At 29.4% G+C, this 24,950-nt stretch overlaps 1 protein-coding gene across 1 annotated transcript in view; it reads right to left on the minus strand.

The window, feature by feature from the left end:
- The window catches only part of LOC142317765 (uncharacterized), an 83,211-nt gene that overhangs the window by 18,434 nt on the left and 39,827 nt on the right, over positions 1-24,950 (minus strand). Inside the window, exons 7-9 of the mRNA XM_075354315.1 lie at positions 15,320-15,494; positions 13,715-13,774; positions 10,243-10,281 (exon numbers count right to left, since the gene is read on the minus strand). Coding sequence (XP_075210430.1) covers positions 10,243-10,281; positions 13,715-13,774; positions 15,320-15,494 — 274 coding nt within the window. The remainder of the gene's footprint in view (positions 1-10,242; positions 10,282-13,714; positions 13,775-15,319; positions 15,495-24,950) is intronic.

Genomic DNA, 24,950 nt, shown 5'->3' on the forward strand with positions numbered 1-24,950 from the left:
CGCCCACATTTAGAATCAAAACTTTCCTAGCACCCAACATTTTTAAGCTTACCATCTGTTAAAAATAATAATTGCAATTGCTGTTTTTAAGAGCACATCTTAAAAACAGCAATTGCAATTACTGTTTTTAAACATGGTATATCCTATTTCTGAGTTGAAACTTACATTTTAAATAAAAGCAATTGAAACACACATTTAATCATATTTGGAAGTAGTTTTATTAAAATTGCTTTCAAAAAAATTACATTTGTATCTATATACTTATATAACAACAATAGTGGTAGCATATTCAATGCATAATCAATATATATTATATGATATAAGGTAGTTTGAATACAATCATTTTTTATGATAAAATATAGGTGTCCATTTAAATTTATGTACTACTGTAATAGGTATTTAATTTTAATTTTAAATATCAGGTAAAACAAAATTCTTGCCTTTGTTTTTAATTAGCCATTGCCTTCCTAGAGCACCTGAATGCCCCCAATTTTCTGTGGGCCTTCTACCACCCCCCTGAAGGCCTCCAGAGATCACAAGGGGCATTATTGTCCACTTTGAGAACGAATGATTTACACCAATATGTAACAAAATCTTTTATGCATCATCATATTTGTCATCTAACAAATAAAATATATGATAAAATCATCTGTAGAAATCGTGTAATATTTTTGCTGTGAAATTTGTTTCTATTTAACTAATTTGGAAGAAACTTATGAATGGAAAGTCCCTCTAAAAAAAATAATAAAAGATTATCGAAGTAGGTGCATTTATTGAAGTAGATAAAAAGAAAGCCTACTGCACACATTCAGGTTAAATTGAGAACATTCTCTTGAAGTGTGGTAAGACTTTTGTTAATAAGTCTATTATAAATTTTCATGTACGATTGTTTAATAACGAACAAATGATTTACTTAAATATGTTTGGTTGATTTTTTAATAGTGATACTTTTATTCTTCTTTCCATTTCCATCTACTGAGAATAAAGATGCCATTCTATATACAACATGGTAAATCCAACATACATAAATGTATGTTGGATTTTTATGTATGAACATATCAAATGATATGTTGCTTCCAACCCACCAGGTTGATCTAGTAGTGAACTCATCATCGATTATCAGCTGATTTCGAAGTTGAGAGTTCTAAGGTTCAAATCTTAGTAAAGGCAGTTACTTTTATATGAATCTGAATACTAGATTGTGGATACCAGGGTTTTTTGGTGGTTGGGTTTCAATTAACCACACATCTCAGGAATGGTCAAACTGAGACTGTACAAGATTGCACTTCATTTACATTCATACACATCATCCTAATTCGTCCTCTGAAGTAATACCTTACAGTGGTTCTGGAGGCTAAACAGAAAAGAAATATATATATATTGCTCCCAGTACAATTGTATATTTGTTATTCCCATGTTAGTACTATTATTAAATCACAGATCCAGGTTGTATATCTTGTCTCATGCACGTCGATTTGACACCACCACACATGAGATGAATAAAGAAAGAAGCTAAGAAAATGTCAGAAAAAAGTGTACATTATTTTCTAACATTACAAAAACATTGTAAGAAAAAGAAAGATGTATTTTCACAAGTCAATTATATCTCTTAGGCTACTAGAGGAATCGTGTATAATTTTTATATGATTACAACTTCAGGTAATAATGTAGATAATCTTAATCGCATGTTAATAATATTAATAGAAAAAGGAAGAGTCCAAAATAAAAAGATTTTTTTTTATCTTTAAATCATGAAGGAAGTTTTGGAAAGATGAAATATGAAAGACGGCATAGATGAAATTTATGTCACTTATTTCATCTCTCCTGTAGTCTGCTTACAATTGGTATGACTGTAAAATAGGACTCAATGTAAAATTAATGCTGTGTGACATAAAATATTGCTTGTCAAGTTAAAAATATGTACAATATATGCTATTTTATAATAAAATTGACCCAATAATAACAGTAATAGCACTTGCAAATTTGAAAAATTATGGATTAAATTGAAATTAATAAAAATTTATTCATATTATTCTGTTTAGTGTATTTAAAAATTATCTCCTTTAAGAAATTTATTACGACTACTAAGTTTATTAAACAGCTTTCCAGCCTTGTAAAAGGCACCAGACTCATACTAGAACAAATTTTAAATGGCGTACTTTAATACATACTTTCTGCATTTTTAAGTGTTATTAGGAATATTAGATAAAAAAGAAAATTAAGTGGATAATTTTACTACTTCATGTAAAGTTTTGGAATAGGAAGTATTAACAGCTTTTTTATTGGTACTCTACATATAATCCTACTCCTTGCTGTTGGCATAAGTACAGTTTTTCCATGTTTAAATAAATTTTGGTCATGCCAACAAGACTCCAAGAAAATTATTCCATATTTTATTAAGGAATGAACATATTCAAAAAAACATTTTTCAAGGTTACTGCAGATACAGAATGGGATCTGAAATAGTGTAATGGGCTCTTCCTAGATGCTCTGTGATTGGTGACCAAATCTAAGACAGGCTACTGACTAATGCAAGCCTAAGTATGTACACTTGCAACTGTCTTTACCAGTTTCAAATCAGATAATAATTATGCGGCCATTAAAGTTTTTTAACATTTGAATTTAAAGCGAGGATCCTTTGCTCCTACTAATTTCTCACGTATATATGTATGTATGTATGTGTCTACGTAGTTGTCTTAACTAAACAGGTTATTGATGAACTGTGATGGGAAAAGACACTTCTGATTTAATACAGCTATTCTCAACTTATCAAGCATCTCGCTTGATTTATTAAGAGAAGTAAGAAATAAACTGGTTTTTCACTGTTTTTACTGAGTCAAATTAACTATTGTTTGCAAAGCCTTCTATAACACAAGAGATTTTCAGCTCTATTCATGTCACCTACAATCTGTTCATCAGAGGGACCAGCCATATACTAAACATCATTATTCTCAGAGAAAGCAATTCTGACTAGTGTCTCTTGTACTTCAGATGTTTTATATGATCACAGCATTTAAAAAGTCTGTGAAATATAGCAGAAAGTAAGGGGTTCTTAATAAATTAAGAACCCCTTTTGTCAAGAAAAGATCTATTATAAAAACTGTCTAATCACATCTCAGAGGGAGATTTTTCACTGAGGGAGACTTTTCAAAAGTTGCAAAAACAGTTAATATATTTTTTCTAAAACCAGATAGATAGTTTCTCATAATACCATGCGTACTTAAATCCATCAGCAAATTTTTTTTCAGGACAGCTGAAAAAGCTGGACTGTAATTACTTCAGACATGCATCTTTCTTTGAAGATTTATAAAAATAACGAATTAATTTTAATTTCTGTGAGGAATTTCTACCAATTCTATTTGTATTAAGGATATTAAATTAAGTAGAGATTCTAACTGCTTACTGTTATAATTTCTCCATGCCTATTAAATGTATGAACATATAAGAAATCATAACAATAATTTTATATAACAGTAGAAGTTTTCTGTAGATCACACATATATGAAGTAGAATTAAATCCGTATGTTTGAAAACATTTATACAGTCCTAGAATACTGGACAAGTGTTGTTTCCACATTTATTGTCAAAATATAATTTCACTTGCTATATGAATAACCCTTAGAGATACAAAGTCAGTAACCTCAGTCATATGAGGCACATGATTATGACAGTATCTGTGTCTGAATAGATGTATAAAATTTTTGAGATTTACAAAATCTAATTCTCAACCAGTAACATGAATGAATCTGTAATAAGTTAAGCAAGTTAAACAATATCTGAAGTTGTGTCATTGCTTTGTTAGCTTAAAGTTTTAAGTGGTATTCTTTCCATTACATTAATATCTAACATTGAAGAAAAAGAGAAACTGTGTCTAATCTTTGGAGTTGTACTGATGGTTGTGAAACATGAATTCAAAGTAAAGAATGCTGAAAACAACTGTGAACTCATGTGTGAACACTGTCATAGTCATTCATGCCTGACTCACTGATTAGACCTGAATTTTGGAGATTTAGTCATTTACTGTATTTCTTATAAAGAATCTCTTTTCTTAAGTTACTAATCACTGTATTTTTCAGCCAGTTTTCCTTGATAACTCACTTGTATAATTTGTGACCACTAATAACAGTATGTCCAATTTTTAGAAATATTGAGATTTTGTTTTAGCATTATGTGGTAACCCTTCCCATAGAATCAGAAGCTGTTGTAGTCAATAATGGTCATATGCTATTTAAAGTTAGCAATAAAAAATAAAGTCATTTTCAAAAAAATTGTCCATAGGCAATTAATTTCAGAACTTGCCTTGTCCAATAGTTGTAAAATCAGCTATGTCCTATGTACATCTTAATGGATGCTTCTAAATAATGTTTCAAAACTCGCCATGTCTTTCCAAACTATACAATTTGTTTTTATTTCAGAGAAAGTTATTAAAACATTTAAATTTGATTAAATTATTATTTAAAATACTACTTTTCATCAACATTAATATATGAAAGGTTGGTAAATCTGTAAAAAGTTTGCCGCTAAGAGGGAAGTGATGAAAATTTTCATTTTAAAATTACAACCAATAGAAAAACATTATTGTCAGGGAAAATCTAAAGGTAGAGAATATGTATCTAATGATCTTAATGTCAACAAGGTTTGGGGGGGTCTTGTAAAAATACTATCTCATCCAGTATACAAGGTAGTCATATTTTAGAAAATATTTTAATGAAAATTTCAATATTGGTTTTGGTAAACCTTCAACTGAGATGCTTGTTCACGTTGCATTATGCTTAAGAACAAATAAAATAATCAGATGAGTGTGAGACAATCCAATACATGACTGAGCTAAGAATTCATAAGCCTGAGAGCTTCAGCATTTTATGATATTTTACAGCAGGAAGTAAATTGTTCAAAAATTCTTATGTCATACGATTCTGAGAAAAACTTAATATTGCCTAAAGTTCCAGACCAGTCTGCTTATTATTTCTATCAGCTTCATTATTATAACTTTACAGTCTGTTTGGGAAATTCTAAAACACAGCAAAGCAATGACAATGATTTTTATATCTTTGGATGGAAACAGATGCAGCCAAGGTGTCAAATGAAATTGCCTTAACAATTTACTATTGTTTGTGCAACACGACTATTAATAAAGAAATAAATGAAGTTATTATGTTTGCCAATGAATGTGGGGGTCAAAAAAAAATGTTTATTCATAATAGCTATGGTTAATTAATAATGCTCAACAGTCTGTACAAACAGTTTGTTTAGTCTTTCCAGTGGTCTAACAATCTTTTCTTATGCCAGATTGTGTCTTTGGGTCCATCGAGAAAGATTTAAAAAAAGGAAATAATAATTGAACCAGATGAATACTTAGCAATCTTCAATGACTATGGAATCATTAAGAACATTAAACATTGAGAAGATACTAAACATTGAGAACATTAAACATTGAGAAGATACTAAAATTTACGACTGGAAATCAGCAAAATTACCAATTATAAAGAACACACAACAATGGCTTTTCAGATTCAAAGCCTCCAATTGATTTTTCATTAAAAGAAGTAAGGTTTCTGGTAGAATCATCATATGTGGTTAACATAACTACAGATCAGATATTGGAGTGTACAAAGGTGTATGTAAAAGAGCGAAATCCATTAGTGATATTAGAGGTACATGAAGTTAACTTAGGGAATACTGTCAGAAAGATAAAATTTACTGACATCAACAAATTGTTCAAAAAACATTTTGGTGATGTGTGGCAAGAAATACAGACTTTGCAGTGGTATAAATAAGTAATTGACAATTCTATAGCTGTTGCAGAAAGTAATTGTGAACAGAGAAAGCATCTGTGTGAATTTCAGGAAGATGAAGACACCACTGTTTAAATGATACATTTTTTTAAAAATCTGTTTATAATTTTTATTTAATGATATTTTTACATTGGTCAGGTTAAATTTTGTGAAGGTAACTTTATGTATTTCTGTTGTAATTCAAACCAGTTTTATTATTAGTTGTCACATTTTACCTTCTTCTATTAAAATAATGAAATTAATCGATAACTCATCTTCATACCTACTTCTAGTGTACATTTTACTTTATTGTTTTCATATGGAATTTACTACAGTGAATTCAATTTGTTATTTTGACTTGACATTCATCAGGTTTACTTAAAACATAGCAATAACTGATATTGTACACCTTCAACTGAATCTGATGAAAATATTTTTGCAATGATATTCAATTCACCATATAAGAAAATAGCTATGTCCAAGATCATCACATCAACCAACTCTTCTCTCATGACCTCATAACTCTTTGAATGGAAATCTGATGTGTCCATTTTCACTGCTTTGCACATTAGTATTATTAACTAAGGTGCTCTTAATTTGCTCTATCAAATTATTGTGATATTTAAAAAATAATGCTAAAGATTAAGTATAATTATGGATTATACTTTTTTATAAAAAATATTAAAATAAACTTACATTTTTACTCTCTATAAAAGTTATGGAAAGATGTGAATAACCATGGATTCAACCACTGGATTCAAAAAGGGATTGTATAACGGTAATTCATGTGGATCTGGAGTACAAGATTTTTCAAAATGCTTTTTAAGTGCAGCAATCACCTTAAAAGCCAAGTGACTTTCATGGTAGAATAAACAAAAAAGAGTTGACATCTATAGGTAGGTTGAAGAAAACTTTTACCAGGTTTGCAGCTAAAAATACTGGTAATTGATCACTTTCCATATCACCTTTTGTTATGGAAGATTAAATTCAACAACAGAATTGTTGGAATTTAAACGGAAAACTAAACTCAAAATAACAGAAGAAGCAAAACGTTACATTTCAACCATCAGTCTTTAAAATAGAACTGCTTGAATTTTTAGTCACTACAAAACATGTAGTAAAATATTCAATTATAATATTTTAGAAGAATATGGGCATTGATTGTTAGACTAACTCTCATCATTCAGACATGAACCCATCATACTTTTGGGGAGCACATTAAACAAGGTTGATCACTTTTATATCATTTAAAAAGATCAGATATAGTGAAACCTTTTTTTTTTTGTCTTCAATCATTTGACTGGTTTGATGCAGCTCTCCAAGATCCCTATCTAGTGCTAGTCGTTTCATTTCAGTATACCCTCTACATCCTACATCCCTAACAATTTGTTTTACATATTCCAAACGTGGCCTGCCTACACAATTTTTCCCTTCTACCTGTCCTTCCAATATTAAAGCGACTACTATTCCAGGATGCCTTAGTATGTGGCCTATAAGTCTGTCTCTTCTTTTAACTATATTTTTCCAAATGCTTCTTTCTTCATCTATTTGCCGCAATACCTCTTTATTTGTCACTTTATCCACCCATCTGATTTTTAACATTCTCCTATAGCACCACATTTCAAAAGCTTCTAATCTTTTCTTCTCAGATACTCCGATTGTCCAAGTTTCACTTCCATATAAAGCGACACTCCAAACATACACTTTCAAAAATCTTTTCCTGACGTTTAAATTAATTTTTGATGTAAACAAATTATATTTCTTACTGAAGGCTCGTTTAGCTTGTGCTATTCAGCATTTTATATCGCTCCTGCTTCGTCCATCTTTAGTAATTCTACTTCCCAAATAACAAAATTCTTCTACCTCCATAATCTTTTCTCCTCCTATTTTCACTTTCAACCTTTAATTAAATTAGAGTAGTAATATTATATTAAGGACTGCACAATGACATTGAAGTGGCCTTGTTAATTATTAATTTAGATCTGTACAGTGAACAAAACGAAGGATCTGAAAATGAATGTACTATTTTATCAAATAAGCTATTATGAGTTGAAGAAAAGGATTTATGAGGTGAGCAATTTAAAATAAATAATAATTTATAAAATTATTAATTTATAAATAAATTAATAATAATAGTTTTTTATAAACATAAAACTGTAACAAAAGGCAAACGTATTTTATAAATAATTGTAACAACTTTTGAATATGTAAAATTATGTTCAGTTTAAGTATAGTTTTTAAATTTAACAATGGGGAAAATCAAACATGATTATTCGGGATTGAGGTATGAAGCACCATAATCAATGGACAGAAACTTATAATGTAAAATGGTTGGACTTCACCAATTGCACTTGCATGACTAAGATGGATCATTCAATACATTTGTTTTCTTAACTGCTGCATCATCAGTTCTGATATTGTACTGTCACATACAGCTGTATGACCATATTAAACATATATATGAGTGTATATATATGTTTATATATTCATATATATATAAATATATAATTTGAAACTTATTGCCCAGTCTGTCATACTGCAATTAATCATTTTAAAAACACTGCCTCCTGTCACTATGTCTTGAGAAAACAAAAACAAGATACTTTTAATATTTTTTTATTACATTTTTTATTAATGTTCTTTTTTACTATTTGCATTCCATCAAAGATACCATTGTAGCAAGTGAAATAAAATTGTAAATGTTAATTAAAAATATAATTGCACACTTGTAATGTGTAATTTTATCATTTATAATGTAATTACATTACATTACATTTGTATTACAAATGTATTTCTAATACAGATTTGCATTTGTTAATTATAAATGTATTTCTATTACATTCTTAGCAAATAATGAACCACCAACAACAATATATTTGGATTTGTAAAAAAAATTAATCAGAAAAACCTTTTTCTAATAGTCTTTTACTTTTTCAAATTTATGAATTGAGAATTAGGTATCACTTGTTTATATTTTCTGTCCAGGAAACAATCTCTTAATTAGCTATAGGAATTATTCACTGAATACTTAAAAAACTGGATGTGAATGCAGGAGAAAGCTCTCTAGTAGTCTGTATGATAGTAATGAATGACTGGTTGAATCATCCTTTTTCCTGGTACAAAATATTTAAAAAATTTGTATAAACATAGATTATGCTTTAATTTCCAGCTATTGCTGCCAAAAGATTTTCTTTAAAAGGTTTCTACTAATGTAAATTAATACCACTATGTTTCTTTGGATGTCAATATTACAAGCAAATTTTGTATTTCTAAGTGTACTTTGAATTGAAAAATCTTAAAACTTACATCCCAATTATGTTGTAATTTTTTATGTTTATATAAATTTATGGAAAACATTTGGCATCCGTAAGTGGAAGTCAAAACATGACCTGTTTATATAATTTTTTTTTAATTTTCTCTACCAATTTTTCTCAAAACTAATTTCTCTACTTACAGTTAGCTTTTTTTTTTTTAATTTACTGGCAATTTAACAAAGTTTACTTAGTCCAAACAATAATTATTTTTGTAATTTTTGAGTTCTATTAAACAAATGATCTTTGGTAATAAACAAATATCCTATAATAATGGAGATATATTTTTGGAAGCCAATTTTTTAAATTCTTCAAAGTCAAATCGCAGTTAAATTAACAAAATTTATCTTGTAACAGGCACTTATATAATTGCCACATAATATTTTAATTTGTAATACTACAGGAGAAATATCTGGTAGCCGTAACAAAAAAAAACTTTTTTCAAATTTATCTTTATAATAAATTTTTTCTTACTAATAAAAAAATACTTACTGAAGAATGCACTCTTGAAGTATGCCCATTTCTCAATGGATATTCTGTATATACAAGAACCAAACAAATGCCACAAGAATACAGGTACATCAGGTGCCTTGAGTCTTAGAAGAATTTTTGCCTTCACTTTTCAAAGTATCCTGTTATTAATATAATGCTTTAGTGCACTTAGCCCATCAGTACTCCTTGCATCAACCATGTCTTTTTTAAGAATTATAATATATGAGGATGAAGTATTCATCCTAAGTCATTTATTTATGTCTTTTTTAGGGTTTATATATATATATATTACTAAGATAATATTAAACAGAAGAATTAAGAAGCTATTTAACAGAACTGAAAATTAATTAAAGAAAAATTTTATTGACATGTAGAAAGCACACACAAGTATGCATAAGATGGGAATTTTTTTCATAGTAACAAGTTCCTGCCTCAACTTCATGGAGATCAAATATGAACTATTGTAAAATTCATGTAATTTTTATAATTAATTTTTTTTTAGGTGATTTTAATTAATTACATAATCTTGAACTTTTTACATTCTTCTGATATTCTGCATTGTGTAAATTAAAAAAATAAATTTGCAGTATTATTTTTGTTGCCAACAACATCTATATTTTCATCTTTATACATATATAGTGTTATTTTTATTATTCTTGACTTACCATTATTAAAAGGCACAGGATGTCGCATTTGAACACCTCCTGAAATAAAAATAAAATAATAAGTAAAGGTTATGAGTATATATCAAATGTACAATAAAAGTATCATAGTGTTTTTAACAAATATAATAATTATTTTTTGTGGCAAGAGCATGTCTGTGAAGGACATTCCACCCTTGGTATAAGATGATTTTTTAATTTGTTCATAAATCCACTGTTCTTTCCCGTTATCGCCATCACTACACACTGCAATACATTTTGTCCAATTTATGTTATAGTTTTTAGTAGCTTCATAAAAAAACATCAAAAAGACATTATCTTGTTGCATGACCAGGTGTTGATTTTCAAAACAAAATATTTTCTTTGATTGATCTGCCCCTACCACATTGATATCACAAAAACATAATAAATGAGAAATGTTTACCACATCTGTTGATTTTTGGTCAATTTGAACACAAAAAATTCACTAGAACTCACTTGTTGAATTACCTGATTGCGAACATCGGCAGCCATGTTAGCAATTCACCTTGATACTGTGTCATTAGAAAGTTGTATTTTTTTCAGTTCTTCGACATCTAACCCACCGGGTTGGTCTAGTGGTGAACGCGTCTTTCCAAATCAGCTGATTTGGAAATTGAAAGTTCAAGCGTACAAGTCCTAGTAAAGTCAGTTATTTTTACATGGATTTGAATACTAGATCATGAATACCGGTGTTCTTTGGTGGTTTGGTTTCAATTAACCACACATCTCATGAATGTTGAATTGAGACTGTGCAAGACTAGACTTCATTTACACTCAAACATATCAACCTTATTCATCCTCTGAAGTATTAGCTGAAAGGTAATTTCCAGAGGCTTAACAGGAAAAAGAAAGAAGAAGATAGTTCTTCGACACCTATTAAAATACTGACCAAAGTAATTGCAATAGGCAATATGAAGTTTTCTGCAGTTATATGGGGTTTGGATATCTTAGCTACTCTTAATGCTATGAGATAAGATGCTTCTAGTGTACTTTTATCAGTATGGCTGGATTTACAAATTGAAGCTTCTTGATTTCTCAAAGTATGAAATTTTCTTTCAAAAAATTCCAAGGGTTTGCCTTTATGATCCGCAAGTTTAGTTTCCAAGTGTCAAATTAATTTTGATGGCTTCATTCCTTCATTGTAGAGGACTTAAAAGCAAACCATGTACTGTGGTTTTTCATCCAATAAGGTAAAACCATAATTTAAATAACTGACATTGTACAATCTTGTGTTTTTACCAGTTGATTCACTGGATGTAGATGGCTCACTTCATTTTTCATAAATTTATCCATTTTGCATAAGAATCTATTTGAAAAAAATAACAGTTACACTAGTTGACTGTACAATAAAAACCCGAAACCTCAATTATTATTTTCAGTGAAACTACACCTTTAAAAGTTTAAATAAAGGCACCAAATGCATGTTTCACATTTGAAACAACATATCATATAACAGATGTATCATATGAATGTTCGAACATGACACTATCATAGCAAATATTATACAAGCGGACCAAATGACAAGGAGCACTTGCACATCAAGTTGGAACTTGTAAATTGCTTATATTTGTACACTTCATACATGCATGTGCATTTCCATCGCTGTCAACATACCTAAACAATTTTAACTAGATTTCATTGGGTTAGGGTTGGGGGGATCATGAAATACTCATTATAATTTTTTTTCCTTTTTGAGGGCATGGAGCTAAAAAGGTTGAGAATCACTGCTCTAAATGGAAGAACGCCACTACAAAGATACCACCACCACCACCACCAAAGACATCACTATGCTGTCACAGAAGATTCTCATTTGTTAATGGAGAGAGGTTAAAAGGTAGGTACTGTCTCTTACCATTCAAATTCAGACTCTTGCTGGGAATCAATCACAAGACTTCAGTTATACACTGATTAAGATTTACTTTCTTAAATATTTGTAACCATCTCTGAGATTCTGAGATATCCTCTGCAAGTTTCAGTTTTTCATTGATTTTTTTTTCATTATTTGCAATAGTCCTAGCTAAACAATAAGGAATCTTTTTATTATTATGTAAAAAGGACAAGTGAAAATAATTTTGAAAGAAAAATGAGTTAACAGCTACTTTTATAAAGTAAATGAAATGAAATATATATTTTTTTCTAATTTATTAAAATGCTTCAAAAAATCAATTATCTTTTCTTTGATTGCTGAAAAATAAATTATTTTTTTTATGAATATTCATCTTAGCTTTAATGAAAAAGTGCATTAATAGTACAACTGTGTATAATCTCACTGTCATCTTATAAACATTATAAACTATCATGAAAAAATTTGAATTTTGGGCAAATCTATGTCCCCTCACTCATAAGTTGTATGTAGGTGTGTGTGTGTGTGTGTGTGTGTGTGTTTGTGTGTGTGTGTGTGCTGAACAGAATTTCATGGCCATCATTTTAAATTTTTAAACAAAAAAATATTAAATTTAATTCTCAGGGAATTTCAGATTAAATGTAGCCTACAAGAAGAAATTTCACTAAAATCTTCACACTTTCAGCTTATGAATTTCAATTTTAAAAAACTTATTACTGAGAAACAAATACACTGATGAAAGTCAAAGCGTTCCTGTAATATATTTCTGAACTTAACAAGTTTTGGCCACAGTTTTCCTTCATTTTTCTAGGCAAATACCGGAGCAGTTACTTTAGTTAACAGTGAAGCAACACAATGTCTGTTGCTGATGTGATGTGTATGTAATTTATTAATGAGCTAATTAAAATATTCCCTTTATTTACTGATGATGATATGAAGACTTTTGTGATATTGATGTGTTATATACAACTTGCATATATAAAATAATTTTTTGTTAAATATTTTATTTATTTTCAATTGGTTGATATATATTTTCTTTTTAAATCCACTTTTTAATAGATAAAAATCTAATTAATTATTATAACAAAATTTTGTTTTCTTAATATTATGAAATACATTAGCAGTTCTGGTTTTTTTAATTTTATAAGGTAGCAAAGAAGGTTTTAAAATAGCAAAAATAATTTTTCGGTTAGACATAATTTTTACTTAGTCTTAAAATTAAAAGAGCCTCAGCTGCAAAAATTGATAATGCACGTCAAAATTTTTAATTTATGTGACATTGAATGGATATTTTAAGCATATTTATACCACTGTTTTTCTTCTGGTAGTTAAAATAATGCAATAGCTTCAATATCATTCTTTGATAACTTAATAAGTGTATTTCATCATCACGAAGGGAAAGTGAATTATCTGATGATTTTCATTAATTAAATCACCACCAGAAGTACTTAAAAAATTAATAACGCATCGATATTACACTGTAAATCTAATCCCACTCACCCTTGTGATGAACTGCCACAAGGCTGTTTTAACTGTTTTTTGTATGGTATAAATATCAATAAAAAAAATAATTCCACAAAACTATTTTTAAAATAAAATATTTCCACTCACCATCTCTTTGAGGTTGCACGCTAACAATAGTTCTCTCCGAATAAGTAGCCATTTCCAAATCTAAAAAGGGTTAAAACATTAAGTATTTTTTTGTTTCTTATTTATCCAAATAATAATAATAATAAAACACTCCGCTGAAAACACAGATACCTTGCCACTCAAGATTACATCAACGAAAAGCAGTCATACACCTGGTTACAGGACACTCAGCTCTTTCCTGAAACAAAGGGTTTTCTACTTGCCGTCCAAGACAAAGTAATAGCAACCTGAAATTACAAAAATTATATAATTGGTGAACTATCTGTCACAAATGACATATGCAGGAGATGCCATCAACAAAAGGAAATGGTGGAACACATCACAGATGGATCCAGAGCTCTAGCCAGAAACAAATACACAGCCAGACATAACGTAGCAGCTAAAGTATACCAAACACTAGCCACAACAAACAAACTCATCAAAAACACAGATCCCTACAGGCAAAGCACACAACATTCATACTCGAAAATACTAAATACAAACTACACTGGGATTTGACATTCATACGGATAAAACATTCGTCACCAGTAGACCAGACATCATCTTCCAATTCAAAAAAGAAAAAAATCACCTACCTAATCAATATTAGGTAGAAATAACAAGGCTCTGGATTAGTGTAAAAAGTCATCCACATCCCCCTCATCACATATTCACACCTCATCTAGTACAGTTAGACCTAAATATACATTTTTTTTTTCTTGATGATATCATCACATAAGCTTGCAGCTTGTGCGTGGGATATGAAAATGGAATTTTGTAGCGTATGAAAAATTCTATGCTTACCGGGATTCGAACCCACGACCTCCGGATGAAAAGCCAAGACGCTACCACTCGCGCCACAGAGTCTGACTTAACAGAGAAAATCAGTCATGCTCAAAACATGCAAAATTATCTGACTTTTCTTTAATATAGAATCTATTATTTGTACTGACTTGGCATAGCCGTTAGTCAGATTAAGATCGCAATCACGCGAGGAAGAATAAAAAAATAAAAAAATACTAACAGCAACATCAACATTTAAGTTTACAGTTAGTGTAAAAAGTAATATTTATTTCTTTTCTCCAGAAGTAACTGTCTGGTGACCGCTTAAAGTTCTAAATCAAAGATGAGTTTTAGCGTAGGATATATGCCAAAGCCTGACCAGAATTTGAACCCAAAAGCTTGTGGATGAACCCAAAAGCAGAGACATTACATATTTGAGATCAGTGGAACAGTAGAAGATTTAATATTCTGTACACAAAAAATTAAAAAACCGGTTAAACCTCTTTTAATTGTACTATCATGCATATCGACCACCCAGTTATCTATATTACAAAAAATGATGATTAAAATGTGCAATCGGAAAAAATAATAAACCTTTAATTCAAATTGAATAGTATCATAATATTTTACTAATTACTTTAGTAATTATCATGTAGCAATTATGAAACTGCACGATGATTGTGAAAGTGAAAAAGAAATTATAGATTTTTTTTTAAGAAAATAAGTTTTTGTACCCCGTCTTTGCAAATGTTATAAAGAAATGCATAATTGCAAGCGATATAATCAATAATTTTTATTATTTACCATTATTTATATCTTGAGAAGAAACAGAGTCTGTTATATATGTCGGTACGTTATGTTGCGATGGTACAGTGTCCAAAACAGTTACACCGTTTGTAAAAGAAGTATTTTCCATAATTACTAACAAAAATAAATCCTCAGGTATTATTTGTTTACCTACATAATACAGGTTACAGTAATTTTACCACTAATTTACAGTCTTGCACCACACATAATTTTATCATACGCTGTGTTACACAAAACACTTGTCAAATTAACTTCAACTTTTATATGGATACTTGACAGTTTTTATCGTTCGTCAAATACTTCAGATAAATAGGTTTATAACTTTATCAGTTCTCATATAAGTAAATAAAGGTTAAAAAGTATGTATGAATTTATTGACTTTGATATTCGTATTCTGTAATTCGTTTTAAAAAAATGAGATAAGGAAAAAATAAAACCAGTTCTTATTTCAGCATTTGTTTATTTCAAGGTTTCGAACTAGATTTCGTCTAGTGCGATGAGCTTTATACATTAATATTATTTACTTTATTTTCTTGCTAGGTATTTCTTTGGAAATGTCTCATTAGAATTCAACGATTTCCTTTAGTTATAAAGACGTAACTCTTAAGTTACGTCTATAATATGCACCACATTATTATGAAGATTGATTGCAGTACTATGACTCTCTGCAACTGGCTAGAAATCGAATTGTCAATTTAATTACCGCAGCTTAATCCATCTGAACAAACTTCGCACGTTTCTGCTAGTCGCCGATGAGTTAGATTAATAGCTTTTTATGATGATAAAACGTAGCAGGCAGGTAGCCTTATTTTACTTGCATTCTTTTTTCCTGTTAACCTTTGCGATTTCACTTCATTACTGAAACGCAATAAAAAAAGTAAAGAAAATAACTCTTTTTGACTATTTTTTAATCTCTATGCGTTAACGGAAAAACACCCCAAAAATATATAAAATACAACTAAGCGTTAATTGCCGAAAGCTTTATTCGTTGACCGTGCCCAATCTGACCGTTTTGAACTAACGACTGTCCCGTTATCGACCATTTTTCAAGTAATAGATATTTCAGTCTGAAATTGTAGTTTTTAAAAATGGAAAAAAAGCCGGCAAAGGTGCATAACTTTTCTGCTTTACCGGGAAGATTATTATTTATGAGGAAAATTTAGTATAGCAAGTCTAGTAAATAAGAATTATGCAAAACAATTATTCAACAACTTGAGTAAAATTTTAAGTTACGGAACTCATGGTGACATTATCTTCTCACCCTCTTAACGAATGACTCCCTGTCATTGGTCAAGACAAAAGAATACCTAAATTGAGGACCAATTTTAAATATTACAGATATAAAAAATAAAAGAGTAGGCTCCAGAATAGGTTTTTCTGAAATTGGTCCTTTATTATTTTTCATTAATCCTTTTTTTTTATTTTGTCCTTTATCCTATTTATTTTTACGAAAAAAAAAATTGCGCAAATGATCTATATTTAGAGGTCATCGAACAAAATTAAAAAAATCGGTTAATCCAGTCTGAAGATATCAAGCAAAAAGACAACTGACGAAAATAACGAAAAAATTAAGCTTATTATCTCCCCCCCCCCCGTCATCGAATGAATTGCCTACGTTTGGATTGTACAACATTACTATTGAAATTATCTCTACATTATTCGGTAATGTAGTGAAACAGTGTAAATTGAGAAAAATATGATCTGTTGTTAACAGTAAATAAAATAAATTACCAAGTTATTAAGCTATCAGTCACTGAAAAAAAGTTACAACTAACTTGTATAAATGATATGAATTTAAATTAAGTCCTAAATTTTTAATTCTTTAACAACATTATTGAAGCACTCTTTATAATCGGATTTGAATTGTGTGTTGGAGTATATAAAAATAATTACACATAATCATAAATATATATTCAGGTGATCAATCTATCCATATTTCTGTTATTCTGGTTAACGTTTAATACATTATTATATAATTATTTATAGTTATTTATTTATAATTATATTATTTTATTCCTAGATTGACTAATCCAAACAAAAATAATTTAGATATAAAAATATTTATTCTCATCTACTAGTATGATCAATGAACAAGGAGTAGATAGAGTCTGGTTGTCTAATGTGCTACATATCTATTAACCTATTATTTAGTATCTGGAAATAAACGTTTTTTTTTAATTTTTACTGATTAAATATTCCAATGTATCAACTTATAAATACTTTAATCTACTAGTACAGCAAAGTATAAAAAGGATAGATATATACTCCCTGTAGAGTATTATTCCAGATATCTACTTTGTTCATAAGCTTTTATTACATTAAAATATATATAACTAATTCTGTTTTTCCTGAAGTAGAGATATTCTGCTCTAATTTACCAGTATAAAAAAATTAAATAGGAGTAGATACTTAAAAATTAGTTGAATACATTTTTCAACTTATAAAACTGATAACATCAACTTACATATTTTTCAGAATATTTACTCTTAAATCCAAGAATGAAATAATAAAAAGGTATAGATACTTGATGTTAGGTTGTCTGCTTTATCTGATTTTTAATATTTTGGTAGGTTTTTCACTACATTAAAATATATTAATATAATTTTTTTATGAGAATATTTCTCCCTCTATAAATCATGAGACCTTGTCAATGGTGAGGGGGCTTGAGTGCTCAGTGATACAGAGTATTTGGACCAAAGGTGCAACCATATCGAAGAGGTATCTGTTGAGAGCCAGACTGAATGATTCGTGAAAGAGGGCAGCAGCTCTTTCAGTAGTTGTTAAGGGCGTAGGTCAGGACGACTTAAACGGCCATATCAAAATCACTAAATCCTCTGAGTGCTGTGCAGCTGAAAGCAATGGAAAACTGCAGCTGATTTTTTTCCAAGAAAATGTAGCTCTCTTCATTTTCATATAACAAAGATGGAGGTGCCTTCCTTGGTAAAATATTCCGAAGGTAAACTAGTCCCCCATTTGGATCTCCATGTAGGGACTGCTAAGGAAGGGGTCACCAGAAATTAAAAAATAAATTGTATGAGTCAGAGCATGGAATGTTAGAAGTCTAAAAAAGGTTGGTAGGTTAGAAAATTTAAAGAGGGAAATGGATAGGATAAATGTAAATGTAATAGGAATTAGTGAGGTTTGATGGGAAGAGGAAAACGACTTTTGGTCAGGTGATTTTAGAATAATTAACTCAGTTTCAAATAATGGGCAGGCAGGAATAGGTTTCACAATGAACAAGAAGATATGGAAGAGAGTAGAGTATTTCAAAATGCATAGTAACAGAATCACTGTAAAAGGATAAAATCAAAACCTAAACCAACAACAATTGTTAACGTCTATATGCCTACAAATGCCCATGATGATGATGAGGTAGTGTGTATACAAAGAAATTAACAAATTGACAAAGCAATTAAACACATAAAAGGGGATGAAAATTTAATAATAGTTGGAGATTGGAATGCAAGCACTGGAAGAAGCAAAGAAGGAAATATTGTGGGTGAATATGGACTGGGCAAAAGGAATGAAAGAAGGGACTGACTTATTGAGTTTTGCATGAAGTATAATTTAGTAATTGCCAACACCCAGTTTAAAAATCATAACAGAAGAATATACACATGGAAAAAGCCAGGTGATACTGCAAGTATCAGATAGATTACATTGTGGTTAAGCAAAGATTTAGAAATCAACTCGTCAACTGCAAAGCTTACTCTGGAGCAGACATTGATAGCGACCATAATTTAGTGATAATAAAATGCAGATTGGAGTTTAAAGGGTGTCAGATGAATTGGTGGAATTTAGAGAAGCTTGAGGAAGAGGCGGTGAAGAAGATTTTTGAGAGGACATCGCAAGAGGTCTGAGTAAAAAAGATAAAGTAGAAAATGTAGAAGAAGAATGGGAGAATGTTAAAAAGGAAATTCTTAAATCAGCAGAAGTGAACTTAGGCGGAACAAAGAGAACTGGTAGAAAACCTTGGATTTCAGATGATATATTGCAGCTGATGGATGAGCGTAGAAAATATAAGAATGCTAGTGATGAAGAAAGTAAAAGGAACTATCAACAATTAAGATGTACTATAAACAGGAAATGCAAACTAGCAAAAGAAGTGTGGATTAAAGAAAAGTGTTTAGAAGTGGAAAGAGAAATGAACATTGGTAAAATAGACAAGCATACAGGAAAGTTAAGGAAAATTTTGGCATACATAAATTAAAATCTAATAATGTGTTAAACAAAGATGGCACACCAATTTATAGCATGAAAGGCAAAGTCGATAGATGGGTGGAATATATTGAAGAGTTATATGGAGGAAATGAATTAGAAAATGGTGTTATAGAGGAAGAAGAGGATGAAAGGAGAGAAACAATACTGAGATCTGAATTTAAGAGAACATTAAAAGATTTGAATGGCAGAAAGGCTCCTGGAATAGATGGAATACCTGTAGAATTACTGCACAGTGCAGAAGAGGAAGCGACTGAGATATTATACAAATTGGTATGTAATATTTACGAAAAAGGGGAAGTTCCATCAGACTTCAAGAAGAGTGTTCATGTGTTCAGAGTGTAGTCATGATACCAAAGAAAATAGGAGCAGATAAATGTGAAGAATACAGAACAATTAGCTTAACTAGCCATGCATCAAAAATCTTAACTAGAATTCTGTACAGAAGAATTGAAAGAAGAGTGGAAGAAGTGTTAGGAGAAGACCAATTTGGTTTCAGGAAAAGTATAGGGACAAGGGAAGCAATTTTAGGCCTCAGATTAGTAGTAGAAGGAAGATTAAAGAAAAACAAACCAACATACTTAGCATTTATAGACCTAGAAAATGCATTCGCTAACGTCAACTGGAATAAAATGTTCAAAAAAAAGTTTTGAAAAAAATTAAAAAAATTAGGGTTCAAATACAGATATAGAAGAACAATTGCTAACATTTACAGGAACCAAACAGCAACAGTAATAATTGAAGAACATAAGAAAGAAGCCGTAATAAGAAATGGAGTTTGACAAGGATATTCCCTACCCTCATTACTTTTTAATCTTTACATAGAACTAGCAGTTAATGATGTTAAAGAAAAATTTAGATCTGGAGTAACAGTACAAGGTGAAAAGATAAAGATGCTACGATTTGCTGATGATATAGTAATTATAGCTGAGAGTAAAAAAAGAATTAGAAGGAACAATGAACGGCATGAATGAAGTCCTACACAAGAACTACTACATGAAAATAAACAAGAACTATATGAAAGTAATGAAATGTAGTAGAAATAACAAAGATGGACCATTGAATGTAAAAATAGGAAGAGAAAATATTATGAACGCAGAAAAAGGTTTTTATTTGGGAAGTAAAATTACTAAAGATGGACAAAGCAGGAGCGATATAAAATGCCGAATAGCACAGGCAAAATGACCCTTCAGTCAGAAATATAATTTGTTTACATCAAAAATTAATTTAAATATCAGAAAAACATTTCTGAAAGTATATGTTTGGAGCGTAGCTTCATATGAAAGTGAAACTTGGACGATCAGAATACCTGAGAAAAAACATTAGAATCAGATGGGTGGATAAAGTGACAAATGAAGAGGTGTTGCGGCAAATCGATGAAGAAAGAAGCATTTGGAAAAATATAGTTAAAAGAAGAGACAGACTAAGGCACACATATTAAGAATAGACGAGCATTCAGGAATTCATACAGCAATCCTCTCAATTCTTCTGTACAGAATTCTAGTTAAGATTTTTGATTCATGGGTAGTTAAGCTAATTTGTTCTCCATTCTTCACATTTATCTGCTCCTGCTTTCTTTGGTATTATGACTATAACACTCTTCTTGAAGTCTGATGGAACTTCCCCTTTTTCGTAAATATTAGACACCAGTTTCTGTAATCTATCAATCGCTTCAGGCACACAGAAGGCATATTAAGGCATCCTGGAATAGTTGCTTTAATATTGGAGGGACAGGCTGATGGAAAAAATGTACAGGCAGGCAACGTTTGGAATATGTAAAACAAATTGTTAGGATTGTAGAATGTATGGGGTATACTGAAATGAAACGACTAGCACTAGATAGGGAATCTTGGAGAGCTGCATCAAACCAGTCAAATGACTCAAGACAAAAAAAGAGAATATTTTTAATTTTGACAATATTTGCCTCTACAATCCCAATAAAACCTTTTGGAAATAAAAAGGCAGAAAATGATATTTTTTCATAGAAACTTGATAATTACAAAAATTTAGGTAGTCAGAAGTTATTGAGGACTTTTTTTACCTTCCCATCTCAACATTTTTTCACCAAATTTAGATTTGGTGAGTGGTAACCAGGGAAACGGATTTCACCAAGAAATATTACAAAGGGAGCAATGTTATCAACATAGATAGGAAAATTTGTGATGAGTGACAAATGCTCCTGGTGAGGAATACACAGCAAACAGAAGGAAACGGAAATTTCTTTGCTCAGATGGAATCCAGTTTATAAAGATACACAAAGATACATTTTAATTACAGTTACTATTATAGTTCTTAATTTTGTAATTATTTTAAGTATCTATAAGCTTACTTTAGTGAGATTGTGGATTGTGTGACTACATTTCATAAAATGTGGGATCCCAAAATTAACATTCAACATTACTATTTTGGAGAATAATAACAAAAATTCTGACTGTGATAGAGCAAAATTGATTTAATTTTCAAATTCAGCATTTAAAAAAAGATGAAAACCATTTACTTATGTTTCTGTACCAAGTTTTTTTTAATTTTTTTATTTGTATGACTGTAATCAGTTATAAACTTACCTTTGTTTATTGGATACTTTTTGTCTGTAACACACTGGTGTTGTTTGCATGGTGACTACCATTGTTCAGCAAACAAAACTTTATTGCAGTACAATGTGATTAAGTTTCTTGGAAGTCCATTGACTTAGTTGGTTTTATGCAAATATCCAGAGTATTTATCTATAGTTTTTTTTCACAGTATGTTTTCAAGTTTTTAGTGGTTTAGTGGTTTAGTTACTTTCAGTAATGACAAATTCCAACATATGAGAAATAAAACCCCTAAGACTGAATTTTATTACTAAAACAATCAAATTTCAAAGAATGAACAATGTAGGATGGTGTCAAGGAATGAGAGCTTTTTTGCTATAGACATTATGCTAGTATAAAATTCAGATTTAGGAATTAAGAAAAAATATTTCTATAGAGATCATACTGTTATAGCCGAAGAAAGATAATTGGAAAACAGAAAAGAAAAGGATTGATCAAGAAGATCATTGAAAATTAGATGGATTGAGAAAGTTTAAACTGAAGTTCCAACATATTACCTTGAATTACTGGAGAGAGAGATGTCTGTGTCAGAAACCATTAAAAATAAAATTTTGACTGATGAACCATATCTTAAAGCAGCCAATGTTTATTAATCTGACGGTGAAAAAATAAACAGGCAAAATTTATAAGAGAAGACAAAGATAAGAAAACAAAAATAAACAGGAAAATAAACCGACAAAGATAAATGAGGCAACTGAGAACACATAATATAAACCAGAAGAAAAAACTAATGCAAAACTGAAAGCAGTTGAGAAGTTCACAGAGAACAGTAAGTAAGTGATGATAAAAAAAACTAAAAGAAATTAATGATACACTGAAATAATATACAATTAATTAATTTTATTTGAATAAAATAATATTTTTATCAACATTTTACAATTATTATCAGCATCACCATCACTTATGATGTATGAAAGCAAATATTTAAATGTTCAACATATATAAAATATTAAAAGCAGGAAACTATAACAAAATATTTATATGAAAATTACACAACTCATAATAAAATAATTTTTCATAATATTTTTATTACTAATCATAACAATAAAATAAAATGTTCTATATCTTGAGGCATTATTCTTTTTGAACTATTTATATTTTCAGACAATCAGCTTTAATAAAAAAGGAGAATCAGTTTTAATGTTTTTATTACAATAATTTTTAATGTTCTTTCAATTAATTACTCTTAATAAAAGTTATCAAACTTATAAGTTTGATTATGAATATATCAAAAACTTAAGCATTTAAAAAATGTATATATTATATTTGTTTATTAAAAAAATCATAGATATCCTTTGTAAAAGATTTATTGCGAACATTCAAAGTAATCTTACCAATAGTTTCTCTCTTGTCATATAATAATAATTTTCTATCTTTAAAATAAATCTCTGATTTAAATTTGCATATAAACAATTACAATAATATCCATAAAAGAGGAAATTTATAATTAGATTTTTTTTTTAAATATCACCTTAATAATGGCATTTACAAATAAATGCTGCCTGCACTTTCTATTATAAAAAAGTAAATGTTCAACAGTAAACTGTTGAACAATATTATGAAGGAATGCATCAGTTTTATTATTTTAGACTATTTTAGAGGTTTTAGTTATGTACTTTAGTGGTTTTAAAAAGTTAGTTTAATACAATAGAATACAGGTACAAAATGGATGAATGTATATTTTTACTTATGTAATTGAGAGATAAATAACGTTTTGAACATACTTATAAGCATCGTCATTTATTTCTTTACTTCAATAGTGCTGTATTACAGTTTAGTTTAAATCTATAAAATAGTATATTAGAATATATTAATATTCTAATTAAGATAATTTACTTAAATTATTTATCACAAGCTCCATTATATTTTTACCGATAACACAAATTTGAATTACTTTCAGTGAGCTATGTGTATAATTTATAAACAAATTTACCTTTGTAATTCAAAAAATAAAATTCAATCGAGGAAATATCTTAATTATGTGGTATCAGTTCATTTTCATTAATCCACAATATTTTCATTTATTTATCCAAATTAGTTTTGTCGTATCAGCAAAAGCTAATATTGATAGCCTTTCATGTTATAACATCATTCAAGGTAATGCATTTGATGTAAGTACTCTCTACAGTAATTTTTTATATAGTTTGCAGAATTAGTGGACAGAAATGCCAAATTATTTCAGAAATGGATTATTCTCTTGTATTTAAAACTGTATCTTAAATAAAAGTAGCTTAAATTAGTAAGTTTGAAAGTTAAAACTGAATAGGCCTGTTATAATGTTAGGCCTTTTAAGGTACCAATAATCTGAGAATCCTTCCATAAATGACTCAATTGTTATAATAAAATATATATAAATTAAAACTAAATTTATATATATAAATATTACTACCTCATAGCAGACACTATCAACTATCACATAATGATACGTACATTAACTAAGTTAATTCAGTTGTAGGCCATAATATAATTAACAATCCTAAATTAATTTCTTTTGGTGCTTACAGTTGAATATTGATTACAGTCATTAATTTCAACTACATAATTTACAACAAAAGTTCTCTTGCTTCAAAAATAATGAAAATGGAATATGATTTCCTTTATTTTAAGGAGAAAAAAAATCTTATACATTAGAAATGGTATTATTAAATACCTAATTTGCTTTAATGAAACTTATAAAGATCTTTAAAAAGAATGGGCAGAATGTGTTGTAAATAATTTTATTAGTCATTAATTTACAAAATGAGATATATAAGATAACTTATATGAACATCTATGTGAATTTGTGATGCATTCTTTGTCTATTTATACTTATTTTTTTA

This window comes from Lycorma delicatula, chromosome 1 (assembly GCF_047948215.1).
Source record: "Lycorma delicatula isolate Av1 chromosome 1, ASM4794821v1, whole genome shotgun sequence".
Taxonomy (NCBI): Eukaryota; Metazoa; Arthropoda; class Insecta; order Hemiptera; family Fulgoridae; genus Lycorma; species Lycorma delicatula.